This window comes from Brassica rapa, chromosome A02, assembly GCF_000309985.2.
Source record: "Brassica rapa cultivar Chiifu-401-42 chromosome A02, CAAS_Brap_v3.01, whole genome shotgun sequence".
Classification (NCBI taxonomy): Eukaryota; Viridiplantae; Streptophyta; class Magnoliopsida; order Brassicales; family Brassicaceae; genus Brassica; species Brassica rapa.
Window position 1 is genome coordinate 26,043,424 of NC_024796.2, and position 14,824 is coordinate 26,058,247.

The 14,824-nt window shown below is 33.6% G+C and overlaps 2 protein-coding genes across 2 annotated transcripts; both read left to right on the forward strand.

Annotated features, from left to right (window-relative positions):
- The first annotated feature begins 712 nt into the window (after nt 1-712).
- On the forward strand, nt 713-5,564 carry LOC103854289 (acyltransferase-like protein At3g26840, chloroplastic). The gene is made up of 14 exons (XM_009131225.3): nt 713-1,583; nt 2,198-2,249; nt 2,406-2,461; nt 2,542-2,700; nt 2,784-2,888; nt 3,051-3,166; nt 3,247-3,368; nt 3,468-3,576; nt 3,680-3,810; nt 3,899-4,265; nt 4,364-4,477; nt 4,678-4,763; nt 5,018-5,127; nt 5,219-5,564. The coding sequence occupies exons 1-14, from the start codon at nt 1,199-1,201 to the stop codon at nt 5,407-5,409; spliced, it is 2,103 nt and encodes a 700-aa protein (XP_009129473.1). The 5' UTR covers nt 713-1,198; the 3' UTR covers nt 5,410-5,564.
- Nucleotides 5,565-8,621: 3,057 nt separating this feature from the next.
- Nucleotides 8,622-14,699, forward strand: LOC103854288 (acyltransferase-like protein At3g26840, chloroplastic). The gene is made up of 14 exons (XM_009131223.3): nt 8,622-10,037; nt 11,318-11,369; nt 11,583-11,638; nt 11,715-11,873; nt 11,958-12,062; nt 12,239-12,354; nt 12,676-12,797; nt 12,892-13,000; nt 13,088-13,218; nt 13,291-13,657; nt 13,735-13,848; nt 14,022-14,107; nt 14,187-14,296; nt 14,372-14,699. Exons 1-14 carry the CDS (start codon nt 9,476-9,478, stop codon nt 14,560-14,562), a joined length of 2,280 nt encoding a protein of 759 aa, XP_009129471.2. The 5' UTR covers nt 8,622-9,475; the 3' UTR covers nt 14,563-14,699.
- The last annotated feature ends 125 nt before the right edge of the window (nt 14,700-14,824 follow it).

The following is a 14,824-nucleotide window of genomic DNA, read 5'->3' on the forward strand; positions in this document are numbered from 1 at the left end:
ATCTTAAAATTTATTTTTTCAAATATAAGAGTTAGAAAATAAAAAATAAACAATTTATAATTAAATATTAATCAACTAAATATGTATAAATATATTTACTAAAATATTTTTAATATGTGAATGTTTTCTTTTAAAATTTCAGCACAATAATAAACATATATATTTTATTTAAATTTATGTCCTATATATATATATTTTAGCAACGGCGCTCTCACGTTAAAAGTTAGAGCGGTTAATATCTATACTACTCTTAATGAATTTATCTATAATTAACTATATAATCAAAAACGAATTTTTATTTATAATATTTTTTTTAAAAAAGATAATTTTTACATTGTGTTGTTTTCTTAAAACATATTGTTCAGTTATAAATATAATTAAAACGAATTTTTATTAATAATATTATTTTTTTTAAATAAGATAATTCTTATATATTGTGTTGTTATCTTAAAATTTATTTTTTCAATTATAAAAGTTAGAAAATAACAAATAAAAAATTTATAATTAAATCTTAATAAACTAAATTTGTATAAATATATTTACTAAAATATTTTTAATATGTGAAATGTTTTCTTTTAAAATTTCAGCACAATAATAAAAATATATATTTTATTTAAATTTATGTCATATATATATATAAAATTTGATGTTTGATTTAATGTTTTTGAAAACATAAATAATAAGTTATATATGATGATTTTTGAATTAAAAAATATAAACTAATATATATTTGTAAAACGACTAAGCCCGCATGTGCGAGCAAAACATCTAGTTAGTTTAGTGAACCAACTTTCAAAAAAACTTTGCTATTTTTAATTATAATCACTTTGGGTAAGCTATCCCAAGTTCATAATTATATTCTTTTCTGTGACTAGAAAATTACTTTCCTTATTTTTAAGATCTGTATTCTACTTTAATCATGTTTATGATGACTGGATTCATTTCTTTATAATAAATCTAATAATTCAACCAACTTTTACCTCTTTAATTATATAAAAATACAAATATGTCCTTTCCTCGTGGATCATTTCCAAAATAATTATTGTTTTCAAAAAAGAAATAATAAAGTTTCTTTTCCGCGCACTTTCTTGGCTCTTAGCATGGATGATGCATTTGTCCTGCTTCTCATTCTCGTTTTCAAGAGCTAGAGAAACGCATAAACTCTTACCATCTCATCAATCTCTCTAGCTTCTCTCCTATGGAGGCTACACTTCTTGGCTCCGTCTTCGGTCTCTCTCCCGTCTCCTCAGAAAGAGTCGTCGGCAAAGCTGTTTTCCCCAGTTCGAAGTCAAAACCACGGCGACAAACGCATCGAGTCACCGCCATTAACTCGGTAGCATCTAAGACTCATGTAGGTGTTCGAAGGATACAAAAGAATGAAGACGGAGCGAAGGTAGTAAAGCTGGTGGAGAATCCGTATTCGGGAGCGGAGACGGCGAGTCCCGATCTGCGGAAGAGCTTGTCGGACTTCTTGGAGGAAGCGAGAGACTTCGTCGGAGATGATGATGGTCCGCCTCGTTGGTTCTCACCGTTGGAGTGTGCAGCTCAGGCTAAAGGCTCTCCTCTACTCCTTTTCATACCTGGTTCGTCCTCTAAATCTTTTTCGGTCTTATCCATTGTTTTTTGATAACCGGACCATATCACAGAACTATCTCCGGTACTGTCTGTAAGAAACCCGGTTTACTTTTCTCATTTTATAACATCTACATTATCTAAGATCTCCAATGATAGACTATGGTTGGTTATAGTTTCTGGAGTTGACCCACATGGTGGATTCTCACCGGACCAGCCATATCGTTATAATGCCAACATGAATGCAGCTTTTATTATTGATTATGGCAGAACCTTCAATCATTGACTTTAAGCCATAAATTATGTGAATAAAATATATAAGCAACATTTTAAAAAATTTATATCTAAACCAACAGATGTTAGTCATCTTTATACTTGGTTCGAACTAGACCACACACATTTTTCTTATATACGTTGTTTCATTGGCAAGTTTTATTACAACTATAAGGACCACATAAACTTTAAGCCTAGTAAATGTTTAGGACGGCACTGATTATGACTGATGATGCCAAAGATACCGTTTTGGTTGAGTTGTAACCAGTTTCAATAATATTTTTAGAATTAATGTCATTTTCGTGGAACACTAAAAGGCTAACAAGAATTGAGAAACTAAAAACCTTTGTAGGTATTGATGGTACTGGACTTGGGCTCATTCGGCACCACAAGAAACTTGGGGAGTGCGTAACTTCAAATTCTTCACTTTTTTTAGAAGCTTGCAACTTCTATAGGAGAAAGAGAAACCTAAACTCAAATCAAGAGCATGGTTTCTCTGTTTCTTGATATTCCTCATTTTATCATTACTGATGTTGTTGTTGTTGTTGTCTTCTGGGTAGGGTTTTTGATGTATGGTGCCTTCACATTCCAGTTAGGGACCGCACTCCTGCTAAAGGTACCTTTTCTTGCTTCTTCCTTTGTTAACCAAGAAGATTAGCTTATTGTGAATTAAAGCCTTTAATCTGTATGTTTCAGACTTGATGAAGCTTATTGAGAGGACAGTTAAGTCGGAGAACCATAGTTTCCCAAACAGACCTATATACTTAGTTGGAGAATCTATTGGAGCATGTCTTGCGCTAGATGTTGCAGCTAGGAATCCCAACATCGATCTTGCTCTCATCATGGCTAATCCAGGTGCAAAGTTCGGTTCTGATATTGTCGGTACAATGTCATGAATAGTGTACATCTTTGGTCATGGTAGACATTGTTTGTTGCAGCCACACATGTCAACAACCTCATGTCACAACCTCTTGTGGGAATGCTGAATGTTTTACCATATGGAGTTCCCACACTACTGGAAGAAATATTTGGTTTTAAGCAAGGTACACTTTTGTTCTCACCTCAATTTCAATATTGACTCCATGTTGTTGATTAAGTGTCTCCAAGTGAATCATATTTGATATTCAAAACGTCTTCTTGATTTTACTCAGACGGCTGTAGAATGTGATACAACATCATTAAAACAAGTGTTTATTATTACACAGGCGACCCACTGACTGCAATGTTAGACGCTTTGACGAATGAGTTTGCTGCCCATCAAATTGGTGGAGCTGGAGGAGGGATACTAAGAGATCTCTTTACAGTTTCAGCTAACCTTCCTGTAAAGATACCTTCTTAGATAAAACTCATTGATCTATGAGTTTTTCAGTAAAAGATCACTTACAAACATATAATTTTAAGACTTTGAGTAGGATCTTCGCTAAGGACACACTTCTTTGGAAGCTGGAACTGCTTAAGTCTGCTGTTGCATCTGCAAATTCTCACATATACGCGGTCAGAGCTGAAACACTGATACTTCTCAGGTCTACTTAGTTTCTCTGTCTCAAGTGTTCCCCGTTAAAAAGATTCTTAGCTTAAAGTTTAAAGTGTAATGTGAATATCTCTATCTATGACTATTGCAGTGGACGTGATCAATGGCTGTTGAATGAAGAAGACATTGACAGATACTCTCACACATTGCCAAAATGTATTGTCCGTAAGCTTAAAGACAATGGGCACTTTCTCTTTTTTGTAAGTGATCTCTCTTCATTCAATACATAATAAGGATGATCCTTTGAGTCAAAAATATATTAAATACTAATTAACTACTACGTACAACTATATCTCATGTTAGGAGGACGGTGTAGATCTGGTTTCTATCATCAAGTGTACTTGTTTTTATCGCCGGGGGAAGTCTCATGATCACCTTACAGATTACATTATGCCTACCAGATATGAGTTAAAGCAACAACTAGACGATCACAAGTACAAAATGCTTAACAAAATCAACCAGTATATATATCAAGTACAAGGTTATAGCCAATACTTATTGATAAAATGTTCTGTTGTGCAGACTCCTAATAGATGCTACTTCACCTGTATATCTGTCAACACTAGAAGATGGTAAAATTGTGAGGGGCCTTGAAGGTATACCTTCAGAAGGACCTGTACTGTACGTTGGCTACCACATGTTATTGGGACTTGAGCTAGGTCCAATGGTAATTCAATTCTTGAAAGAGAGAAACATTCACTTGCGCGGTTTGGCACATCCAATGCTTTTTCTAAACGGCAAAGATGCGTTGGCGGACACACAGATGTTTGATAAATATAAGATAATGGGTGGAGTTCCTGTCTCTAACTTCAATATCTTCAAACTACTGCGTTCAAAGTCTCATGTGCTTTTGTATCCTGGTGGTGTCCGCGAAGCTTTGCATAACAAGGTGGTTTTCTTTTTCTCATGGATATTGTTACCTTTTCACGTTCTCTCTGGAGATTATATGGTAGGAGACTTACATGTAGAGAGAGAGGGGCTTTGCAGGGTGAAGAATACAAGTTGTTCTGGCCGGAGCAACCAGAGTTTGTGAGAGTTGCATCTAGATTTGGAGCCAAAATCATACCATTTGGTGTTGTTGGAGAAGACGACATCTGCGATGTAAGATCTATATCTACTCAGCTTTCCTACTTCCTCCATGTTATATGATCCACCAATGGTTCTATTCAGAAACTTACATTACTCAGCTTCTAAAACGTTTTAAATATGTTTCGTTTTAACGTGTTAGCAAGAAGCATTGTTTCTCTCTGCTCTACTAAACTCTAATTTTATTTGGTCGGTACATTGGATGACTTTTCCAGCTTGTCCTTGATGCCTATGATCAAAGGAACATCCCTATCTTAAAGGATTTTATGGAAGAAGCAACAAAGAAAGCTGGAAACTTAAGGTGCTTTATTTTATAGTCATCTCTTCGTTGCACAAGATGGTAGTTTTTTTAGAGTTTTCACATGCATACTTTAAGAATAAAGTTAAAATACCAAAATAACCTTAATTTAATACATGACCACTATTTTTGCGAAACACATAAAAATCCTAAAACTACTATGTTTGTGGAACGGAAAGAGTATATGTTTTCTTATGTTATATATTTCAAGTAAAACTCATGATGAGAACTGATTTTGAACGTCAAAAAACTGTTAGGGAAGGAGATGAGACCGAACTGGGAAACCAGATATGCTATCTCCCAGGACTTGTACCTAAGGTTCCTGGGCGGTTCTACTTTTACTTTGGGAAACCAATTGAAACAGCAGGTTCATATATGCTTAATCTAAAAGTTGAACTCCACTTCAAGTTACTGATCTGAATACTATAAATGGCTTTTTGTTTTTATTGTCGTTGCAGGCAGGGAACAACAGCTAAAGGACAAAGACAAGGCTCAAGAGTTTTACTTGCAAGTCAAGTCTGAGGTTGAACAATGCATTGCCTATTTGAAAATGAAAAGAGAGAGTGATCCATACAGACACTTGTTGCCAAGGGTGTTGTATCAGGCCTCACATGGTCTCTCTTCTGAAATTCCGACGTTTGATCTCTGAAATGATGATCTCGCTTTTGATTATTTACATAATTACATTATACCATGGTTATGTTGTACGTAGACATTACTATAGGTTCCAGTACTACCAACAAGAAAATATGTACAATACCCAAACACAGTTCAATAAAAGGAAACTAATGTCGCCAAAAAAAAGAAAGGAAACTGATGTTTAAACTTCAACTTCTCGATACAATACAGCATGCAACAATGAGTTTAAGCAACGAGTTTGTTTTAGTTCTTGTGCTTTCCTACTCTTCTAGCTATAAGCTGGTACATTATCTCAACTCCTAGTGAATTTTTGTTCTTCAACACAAGAAAAATCATTATCTTTGCTGAAAGCCTGAAACTAAAAGGAACATAGTATTCGCTTTGAAAGGCTAATACCTTTGTTCCGGCTGCCATATCAGTTAAGTCATAGTTACAGAGGAAGGTGTTTTCTCAGAATTACTAAGAACCTGCACAAGTGAACATTTAGAACTTTTCAAAACTCTCTATTCGCAACACTGAGAAACATATAAATTTCTCCAGGATTACAACTATATATATTTGTTAAGAAGACATCCGAAAGACCAACTAAATTGCCTTCTGGACAATCAGAATAATCATCCGTAAATGCTGAAAATAACTCGGAGCACTTGGTTATTTAGAAGGAGAGTTGCAACTATTACGGCCATGCAGCATATAGATGTAACATCTGGATACATCATTTTGAATGTTGGTTTTTATAGTTAGTATCTGCATTCACATGCAACATCTAGATGATAAGTTATTTGTTTTTTTTTTTATAATAGCATTTGAAATTGATCAAAAATCTAAATAATAGCATTTTTATCTTAGTAATTAAAAAGACTAAAAGGGCATTGTTTTATTCTTAATAATGAGATAAATATAATATTCAGAGAGATGCATCTAAATTAATTTTGCACTTTTTCGCGGAAAATGAGAGTTTTTGGATTTTGACGAAACTTTTAATTTTGCAATTTTAGTGAAAAACGTACAATTTGTGGTTTTGGCAAAATATACGTTTTTAGCGGGAAACATGATTCTCTGGTTTTGGCGGAAAATATGATTCCTCCGTTTTGGCAGAAAAATACAATTTTTCAATTTTGACGGGAAAATGTGATTTTTCGGTTCGGCCAAAAAAATAATTTTGCCGTATTGACAGGAAAACACAAATTTCAGTTTTGGCGAAAAACGCGATTTTTCGATTTTTACGTTGTTTCCGATTTTGACAGGGTTTTGGCAGGAAAATGCGATTCTTTGGTTTTGGCAGGAAACACACAATTTTCTGGGTTTGGCGGGAAAGTAAGATTTTTTGGATTTGGCTAAAAATGCAATTTTTTCGGTTTTGGCAATTTTGTTGCAAAAACTCGATTTTTGGTTCTAGCGGAAAAATGCGGTTTATGATATAAACAGAAAATATGATTTTTGGGTTTGGGAGGTTTTGGCAGAAAACATAATTTTTTTTTTGTTTTTGACGGGAAAATATGGTTTACAGTTTAGGTAAAATGCATGATCTTTTTTTTGTTTTGGCGGAAAAATACAGTTTTACGGTTTAGGCGAAAAATGCGATTTTTGGTTTTGGCGGAAAAATGTATTTTTATCTTTCGGTGAAAAAATGTGATTTTACGGTTTTGGTGGAAAAATACAATTTTATGATTTTCAGGAGAAAACATAATTTTAGTTTTGATGGAAAAAACAAAATTTTTAGTTTTGCCGGAAAAACATCAGTTTCCAATTATATCATATAATAATTGTAATAACTAATTTAATTAATTTTTATTTGTATTAAAGGTTTGTAGGTTTCTTTTAGTTCGAGATGCAAATATAGCATCCAAACTATATATTTTTAGCATTTCAAATATCTAAATATTCTAGATATTATGGATGTTGCATCTAGATCCTTATGTAATAGTGTCTATACTAATAACATCTGAATATTAACATCCAGATGCATCGTTTGGATACAAAAACAAGCCTTGGTCTAAACTTCTATCGTAAACCACGCTTTATAAAAGAAAAAGGGTGAATTTGCCATCTAACCAAGTTTGGAGTCAAAATTAAGTAAATAGCTTTGATTTTGACGTTATTAAATTGATAACATTTCATACACTTTTTATCCGGTTATGTCCTTAATTATCCTTTTTAAGTTACTGGTGACAGTGGGACCAAGGATTAACGTCGACGAGAGCACAGGTCCAAGAAAAATTGAGATTTAATATGGTCCACGTATGGGTTAACTATTCTAAGTAAGTGTTCTATTTCATTTATAAAAGTACTATGTCAAATAGAACAAACAGAACATGATTTTCATACGAAACAAAATCATAAACTCTAAACCTAACTTGCACACCTAAATACTAAACCATAAACTCGAGGCTCTAAACCCAAATCCAAATGTTAAATTTAATTTAAAATTACAATATTATAAAGAAAACAACAAAAAATAATAAATATATAAATTTTGAACTATTATTCCATACTATCTAACATGGAATGAAGACTACTCTTGTAATTCAACCCCAACCCACTTCCAACCCTAAACCCAACACACCTCCAAGACTGAAATACTAAACCCTAAACTTGAATTTCTAAACCCAAATCTAAATGTAAAATATTTTAGATTAAATTAAAATATGAAATAATATATAATATTTTGTACTATCACCTATACTATATAAAGTGGAAAGTAAAATAGACTTGAGAGGAAGTACTACACTCTAAACTCTAATCACTAAACTCTAAACCCCTCAATAATTAGCCATATAACAATCCCACCATAAACCCCTATATACTTAACCTTAAACCATAAACACTAAATCCTAAACTCAAATATAAACCCTAAACCCAAATATAAACCCTTAACCTAAATAGAATGGAACTAAATAAATAGTATAGTATAACAATAATATGGAATGAAATCCATGTAAGACGTTAGGAAGAAGAAGAAGAAATGTGTGACTTTCTCATGACCACGTTTAAATTTTGCTCTCTTGAATAATTTTTTGTCTTTTAAATTACAGGTTGAACCGGTTGCGTTAAAGGTTAGAAGTGTAATATTATATAAAATACACTATCCATGTATTCTAGGGTATTTGGCTACTGATCTAAATATTGTCTTTTTTGTAGCCATACCACCTAATTTCCCAAAGAAAAAGGAGATACCAGTTGAATCCGACCCTTCATGGGGCGCAGTTGGGTCTTGGAGCTCTGACCATTTAAGCTGATTGGACTTGTTTTCAATTTCTGGCTCCAGATTTTGTTCAATAAAACTTAGTTTTCGTTTGTGGAAATTTTAGTAGACGAACCTTGCACGTTACTTGTCTGCACATTTAGAACAAAGAATCCAAGAAGTCACTGTTATTGGTTTTCTATCAAAAAGTATATATTGTTTTCTTTTTATTTTTGTTCTAAACCCATTTATAGGAGGTGCAAAAAGTTAGATGCAGAAAGATGGAATCATCACTTTCCAAAATTAGTTTTTACTAACTAATCAACCAGTTTATAGATTTTCTAAATCTGAGATAGTGATATAATAACTTGATTAACAATAATCAACGACTTTTATCAATTGATAAATAATGGGGTTTCTCTTTCAGTGTTGGTTAATTATACTATTACAAATTGTAAATTTTTTTATAAAGACAATATTATAGCCGATAATTCTAAATATTTTAAGAGGATTCATATATGATTACATCACCATAAACCGCTCTATAAAATATATTTCTGACAATATTCTTTGTGTCATGCTAAAAATCTTATAAATTTGTTCTTTAATATTCTTCATAATTTGCATTCCTATTGTAAAAGGATAATGAACTTTTAATTAAATCGTTAATAAAAATCAGTTTAGTGAACCAAGTTTCACAAAAGTTTTGCTAAAAATTTCAAGTTCATTTTTTGGGGGAAATTTCAGGTTCATAGTTATCATGTTCTCTACGGCTACAAAATTATCTTCCTTAAATTAAAATTTTATATTATACTTTAATTACTGGATTCATTTCTTTATAATAAATATAATATTCAACCAATTTTTACCTCTTTAATTATCAAAGTACAACATGTCATTTTCTCGCGTATCCAAAACAATTACTGTTTTCAAAAAAGAAATATTAAAGTTTATTTTCCGCGCACTTTCTTGGCTCTTAGCATGGATGATGCATTTGTCCTTCTCGCTCACGCTTTCAAGAAATAAAGAAACGGTAATTACATCGATCTCTCGACCTTTCTCTCCAATGGAGGTTAAACTACTTAGCTCCGTCTTCGGGCTCTCTCCTGTCTCGTCAGAAAGAGTGGTCGGCAACGCTGTTCTCCCCATTTCGAAGTCAAACCCACGAAGACAAACGAATCGAGTCACGGCCATTAACTCCGTAGCATCGAAGACTCATGTAGGTGTCCAACGGATAATAAAGTATGAAAACGGAGCAGCGACGATCGCGAAGGTGGTGGAGAATCCGTATTTGAAAGCGGAGACGGCGACTCCCGATCTGCATAAGAGCTTGTTGGACTTCTTGGAGGAAGCAAGAGACTTCGTGGGAGATGATGATGGTCCACCTCGTTGGTTCTCACCGTTGGAGTGTGCAGCTCAGGCTCAAGGCTCTCCTCTACTTCTTTTCTTACCTGGTTCGTCCTCTAAATCTTCTTTGGCATTATCAAGTTTTTTTCTTATTACCCTGTTGATCTCCGACCAGAACACAAACTAATCCCGTTACTGTCCGTAATGTTTTTGTCATTTTAAACCAATATTCAAGAAAGCCTAAAGCGTTTAGTTGAACCCCTAATACTAATAGTTAACTGGCCAAAACGTTTGCAAATTAAGCTAAAGATATATAATAATTATATATTAGATATCATGATTTTCTAATACTAAAATTTATATTATATTATTTTTATTAGATTTTATACTATAATATATTAATCACTATAACTTACAAAGGGCATTTCTCTCAAATTGCTCATTTTAAGTTTTTGTCACAAAAATACCTTTCAAAAAATAAAATGACCAAAATAGCCAATTTTTATTTTGAAAATTTTAATTTTTAATTTTAATTTTTTTGAAATTTGAAACCTCATTCCAAAACACACCCCTTAACTCAAAACTTTAGTCAAGATTACTTAACCCAAGGGGGTATAAATGCATACTTTACTCTTTAATAAAATCTATTTTGATCATTTTTCTCTCTGAAAAGCTATTTTTGTGAAAATAAACTAAAAGTTGTTATCCAAAAGAATTTTTCATTTAATTTAATGAAAATTATATATTATTTTGATATTATAATTTAAAGCATTTTAGAAGAAAATTTGTACGATTTTAGAAGGTTTAGAGTTTAGGTATATGTAAAACGGTTTTTATAACACTACTTTACTATTTTAAACATTTACATTATCTATGAAGATCTTTAAATTCCCAATGATAGACTATGGTTGGTTTTGAATGCTGTTGTTGAAGCACGTGGTGGATCCTCACTAGACACCAGACCAGCCATATCGCTATATAATAGCAACATGAATGCAGCATTATTATGGTCACGCCGCCCTTCTTTAAAGCTGATGAACCATTGGCACTAAACCATAAAATATCAAAAAAAAAAAAAATGTGGCTTTTATGGTTAAGCAAGATAAGTTGATCATCTTTGTACTTGGTACGAACTAGACCCACACTTTTTTTTAACAAAGACCCACAGATTTTATATTCGTTTTCCATGGGCAAGTTTAACTACAACAATAAGTGTCACATTACTCTGGCAAGCTTTAAATATACAAAATGATTGGGACAGCACTGATTATGACCAAAGATTCCGTTTTGGTTGAATTGTAACCAGTTTCTATTACATTTTTTAGACAATCTGATTTGCATGAACACTGAAAGGCTAACAAGATTTGAGAAACTACAAACCTTGTAGGTATCGATGGCACTGGACTTGGGCTCATTCGGCACCACAAGAAACTTGGGGAGTACGTAACTTCAAATTCTTCACTTCTTTAGAAGCTTGCAACTTTGTATTAGCCTTTTTCATTATTGCAACGTTCTTGCCTCTGTTTCTAGATCAATATCAGTTGAAGAGAAAGAGAAACCTAAAGTGAAATCAAGAACATGGTTTCTCTGTTTCTTGATGTTTTCTCATTTTGACATTACTGATGTTGTTGTTGTTGTTGTCTTTTGAGTAGGGTGTTTGATGTATGGTGCCTTCACATTCCAGTCAGGGACCGCACTCCTGCTAAAGGTCCCTTCTCTTGCTTTATGTGTTAACCGAGAAGATAGCGTATTGCGGATTAAAGCATTTTCTTTATGTGTTTCAGACTTGGTGAAGCTTATTGAGAGGACAGTTAGGTCAGAGAAATATCGTTTCCCAAATAGACCTATATATATAGTTGGAGAATCTATTGGAGCGTGTCTTGCGTTAGATGTTGCAGCTAGGAATCCCGACATCGATCTTCTTCTGATATTGGCTAATCCAGGTACAAAGTTCGGTCTCATATTGTCTGGTACAGTGTCCTGAATCATGAACATTTTTGGTCATGTTAGACAATGTTATGTTGCAGCCACACATGTCAACTACTTCATGTCGCAACCCCTAGTGGGAATGCTGAATGTTTTACCAGATGGAGTTCCCACACTACTGGAAGAAATATTTGGTTTTAAGCATGGTACACTTTTGTTATCTCCTCATTTTCTATCTTGACTTCATGTTTTTGATTAAGTGCCTCCAAGCGAATCATAACACACTACTTGAGCTTCAAGTTTGTTATTGATTTTACTTAGAACGTGATACAACAACATTAAAAAAATGTGTTTCTTCTGTTGCCTGGGATTTATTACACAGGCGATCCATTAACTGGAATGATAGACGCTTTAACGAATGAACTTGCTGTCCATCAAATGAGTGGAGTTGGTGGAGGGATACTAAAAGATCTCTTTGCAATTTCTACTCATCTTCCTGTAAGAATGCCGTCTTAAAATTTCATGATCTCTACACACTTCAGTAAATAACTAAATATCTTACGACGTAATTCCTCCGATTCATTTAAGTGTCATGGTATACTTTAAAATATGTTACATTACAACTGTCGTTTTATATTTTCAATGCAAATATTTGATAATTTTTTCATTTTTATCCATATTCTTTTAGTTCATTAATTAACAAAATCACGTAAAACAATGTATTAATTAAGAGCGTCATAGAAAATTTAATATTTTTTTAATATGTGCGAATAAACCTTAAACATCATATAAAATGAAACTGAGGGAGTATATTTTCAGACTTTGAGTAGGATCTTCCCAAAGGACACACTTCTCTGGAAGGTGGAGTTGCTTAAGTCTGCTGTTACATCTGCGAATACTCACATATACGCGGTCAGAGCTGAAACACTGATAATTCTCAGGTCTACTAAGTTTCTCTTTTTTCTTTGATTTGCAAAGAGATACCCTAGCTTAGAGTTGAGGTATATTATGAATATTTGGTTGTGACTATTTCAGTGGACGAGATCAATGGCTTCTGAAGGAGGAAGACATCAACAGATACTCGCTAACATTGCCAAAATGTATTGTCCGTAAGCTTAAAGACAATGGGCACTTTCTCTTTTTTGTAAGTGATCTCTCATTATCCACTAAAGATGATACTTTTGAGTCAAGTCTTGATACTTACTACAATTAACTATATATCTCATGTTAGGAGGAAGGTGTAGATCTGGTTTCTATCATCAAGTACACTAACTTTTATCGACGTGGGAAGTCTCATGATCACCTTTCAGATTACATTATGCCTACCAGATATGAGTTAAAGAAACAACTAGACGACCACAAGTACAAAAACAAAAGAGTCTATCAAATACAATGTTGTAGCCAATACTTAATTATCATTTTTATGTTGTGCAGACTTCTGATAGATGCTACTTCCCCTGTATATCTGTCAACATTAGAAGACGGTAAAATTGTGAGAGGGCTTGAAGGTTTACCTTCAGAAGGACCTGTACTGTACGTTGGCTATCACATGTTATTAGGACTTGAGCTAGGTCCAATGATAACTCAAGTCTTGAAAGAGAGAAACATTCACATGCGCGGTATGGCACATCCAATGCTGTTTATAAACAGCGAAGTTACGTTTGTGGACACACAGATGCTTGACAAATACAAAATATTGGGTGGAGTTCCTGTCTCCAACTTCAATATCTACAAACTACTGCAAGCAAAGTCTCATGTGCTTTTGTATCCTGGTGGTATCCGTGAAGCTTTGCATAGAAAGGTGCTTTTCTTTCTCTCGTAGAGTTTTTTTTTTTAAAAGGTTTGTTCCTAGACTTATCTTTGTGAGAGAATTTGCAGGGTGAAGAATACAAGTTGTTCTGGCCAGAGCAACAAGAGTTTGTGAGAGTTGCATCTAAATTTGGAGCTAAGATTGTCCCTTTTGGTGTTGTTGGAGAAGACGACATCTGCAAGGTAAGATTTCTCTACTCAGTTATTCAGAAGTTTACATTACCCAATAAGACATTCTCAGCTTCTAAAACGTTTTAGATATGTTTTGTTTAACGTGTTAACAAGAAGCATTGTCTCTCTTTCTGCTCTGCTAAACTCTACTTTAACTTGGTTGGTACATTGTATGATATTATCAGCTTGTCCTGGATGGCGATGATCAAAGGAACATCCCTATCCTAAAGCAATTTATGGAAGAAGCAACAAAGCAAGCTGGAAACTTAAGGTGCTTCATTTCATCGTCATATACCTTCACAAGTAAGAACTCATATGAAAACTGATTTTTAAACGTCAAAACTGTTTAGGGAAGGAGATGAGACAGAACTGGGAAACCAGGACTGTTATCTCCCAGGACTTGTACCTAAGATTCCTGGGCGGTTCTACTACTACTTTGGGGAACCTATAGAAACAGCAGGTATATATATATATGCTAACTCTTAAACCAGATCAGTCTGTCTTAAAGCTGACTTTGATTTTATTCTCGTGGCAGGCAAGGAACAAGAGCTAAAAGACAAAGACAAGGCTCAAGAGTTTTACTTGCAAGTCAAGTCTGAGGTTGAACAATGCATTGCCTATTTGAAGATGAAAAGAGAGAGTGATCCATACAGACAATTGTTGCCAAGGATGATGTATCAGGCTTCACATGGTTTCTCTTCTGAAATTCCGACGTTTGATCTCTGAAATGATTCTCGCTTTTGATTATTTACATAATTACATTATACTATAGCTATGTTGTACGTAGACATTAATTGTTGAAAAAATAAATATAGATTGGATCATACGTAAATCTATAATATTAAAGAAAGAATCTTAAAATACATTTTTTGCCAGAAAAGATATAGGCATTTTCACCGAATTGAACACCTTCTTTACAAATACACTAGTTTGACATACCCGTACTTATATTATTTAGGATAAGGATATGAGCAATTCTCATAAATAG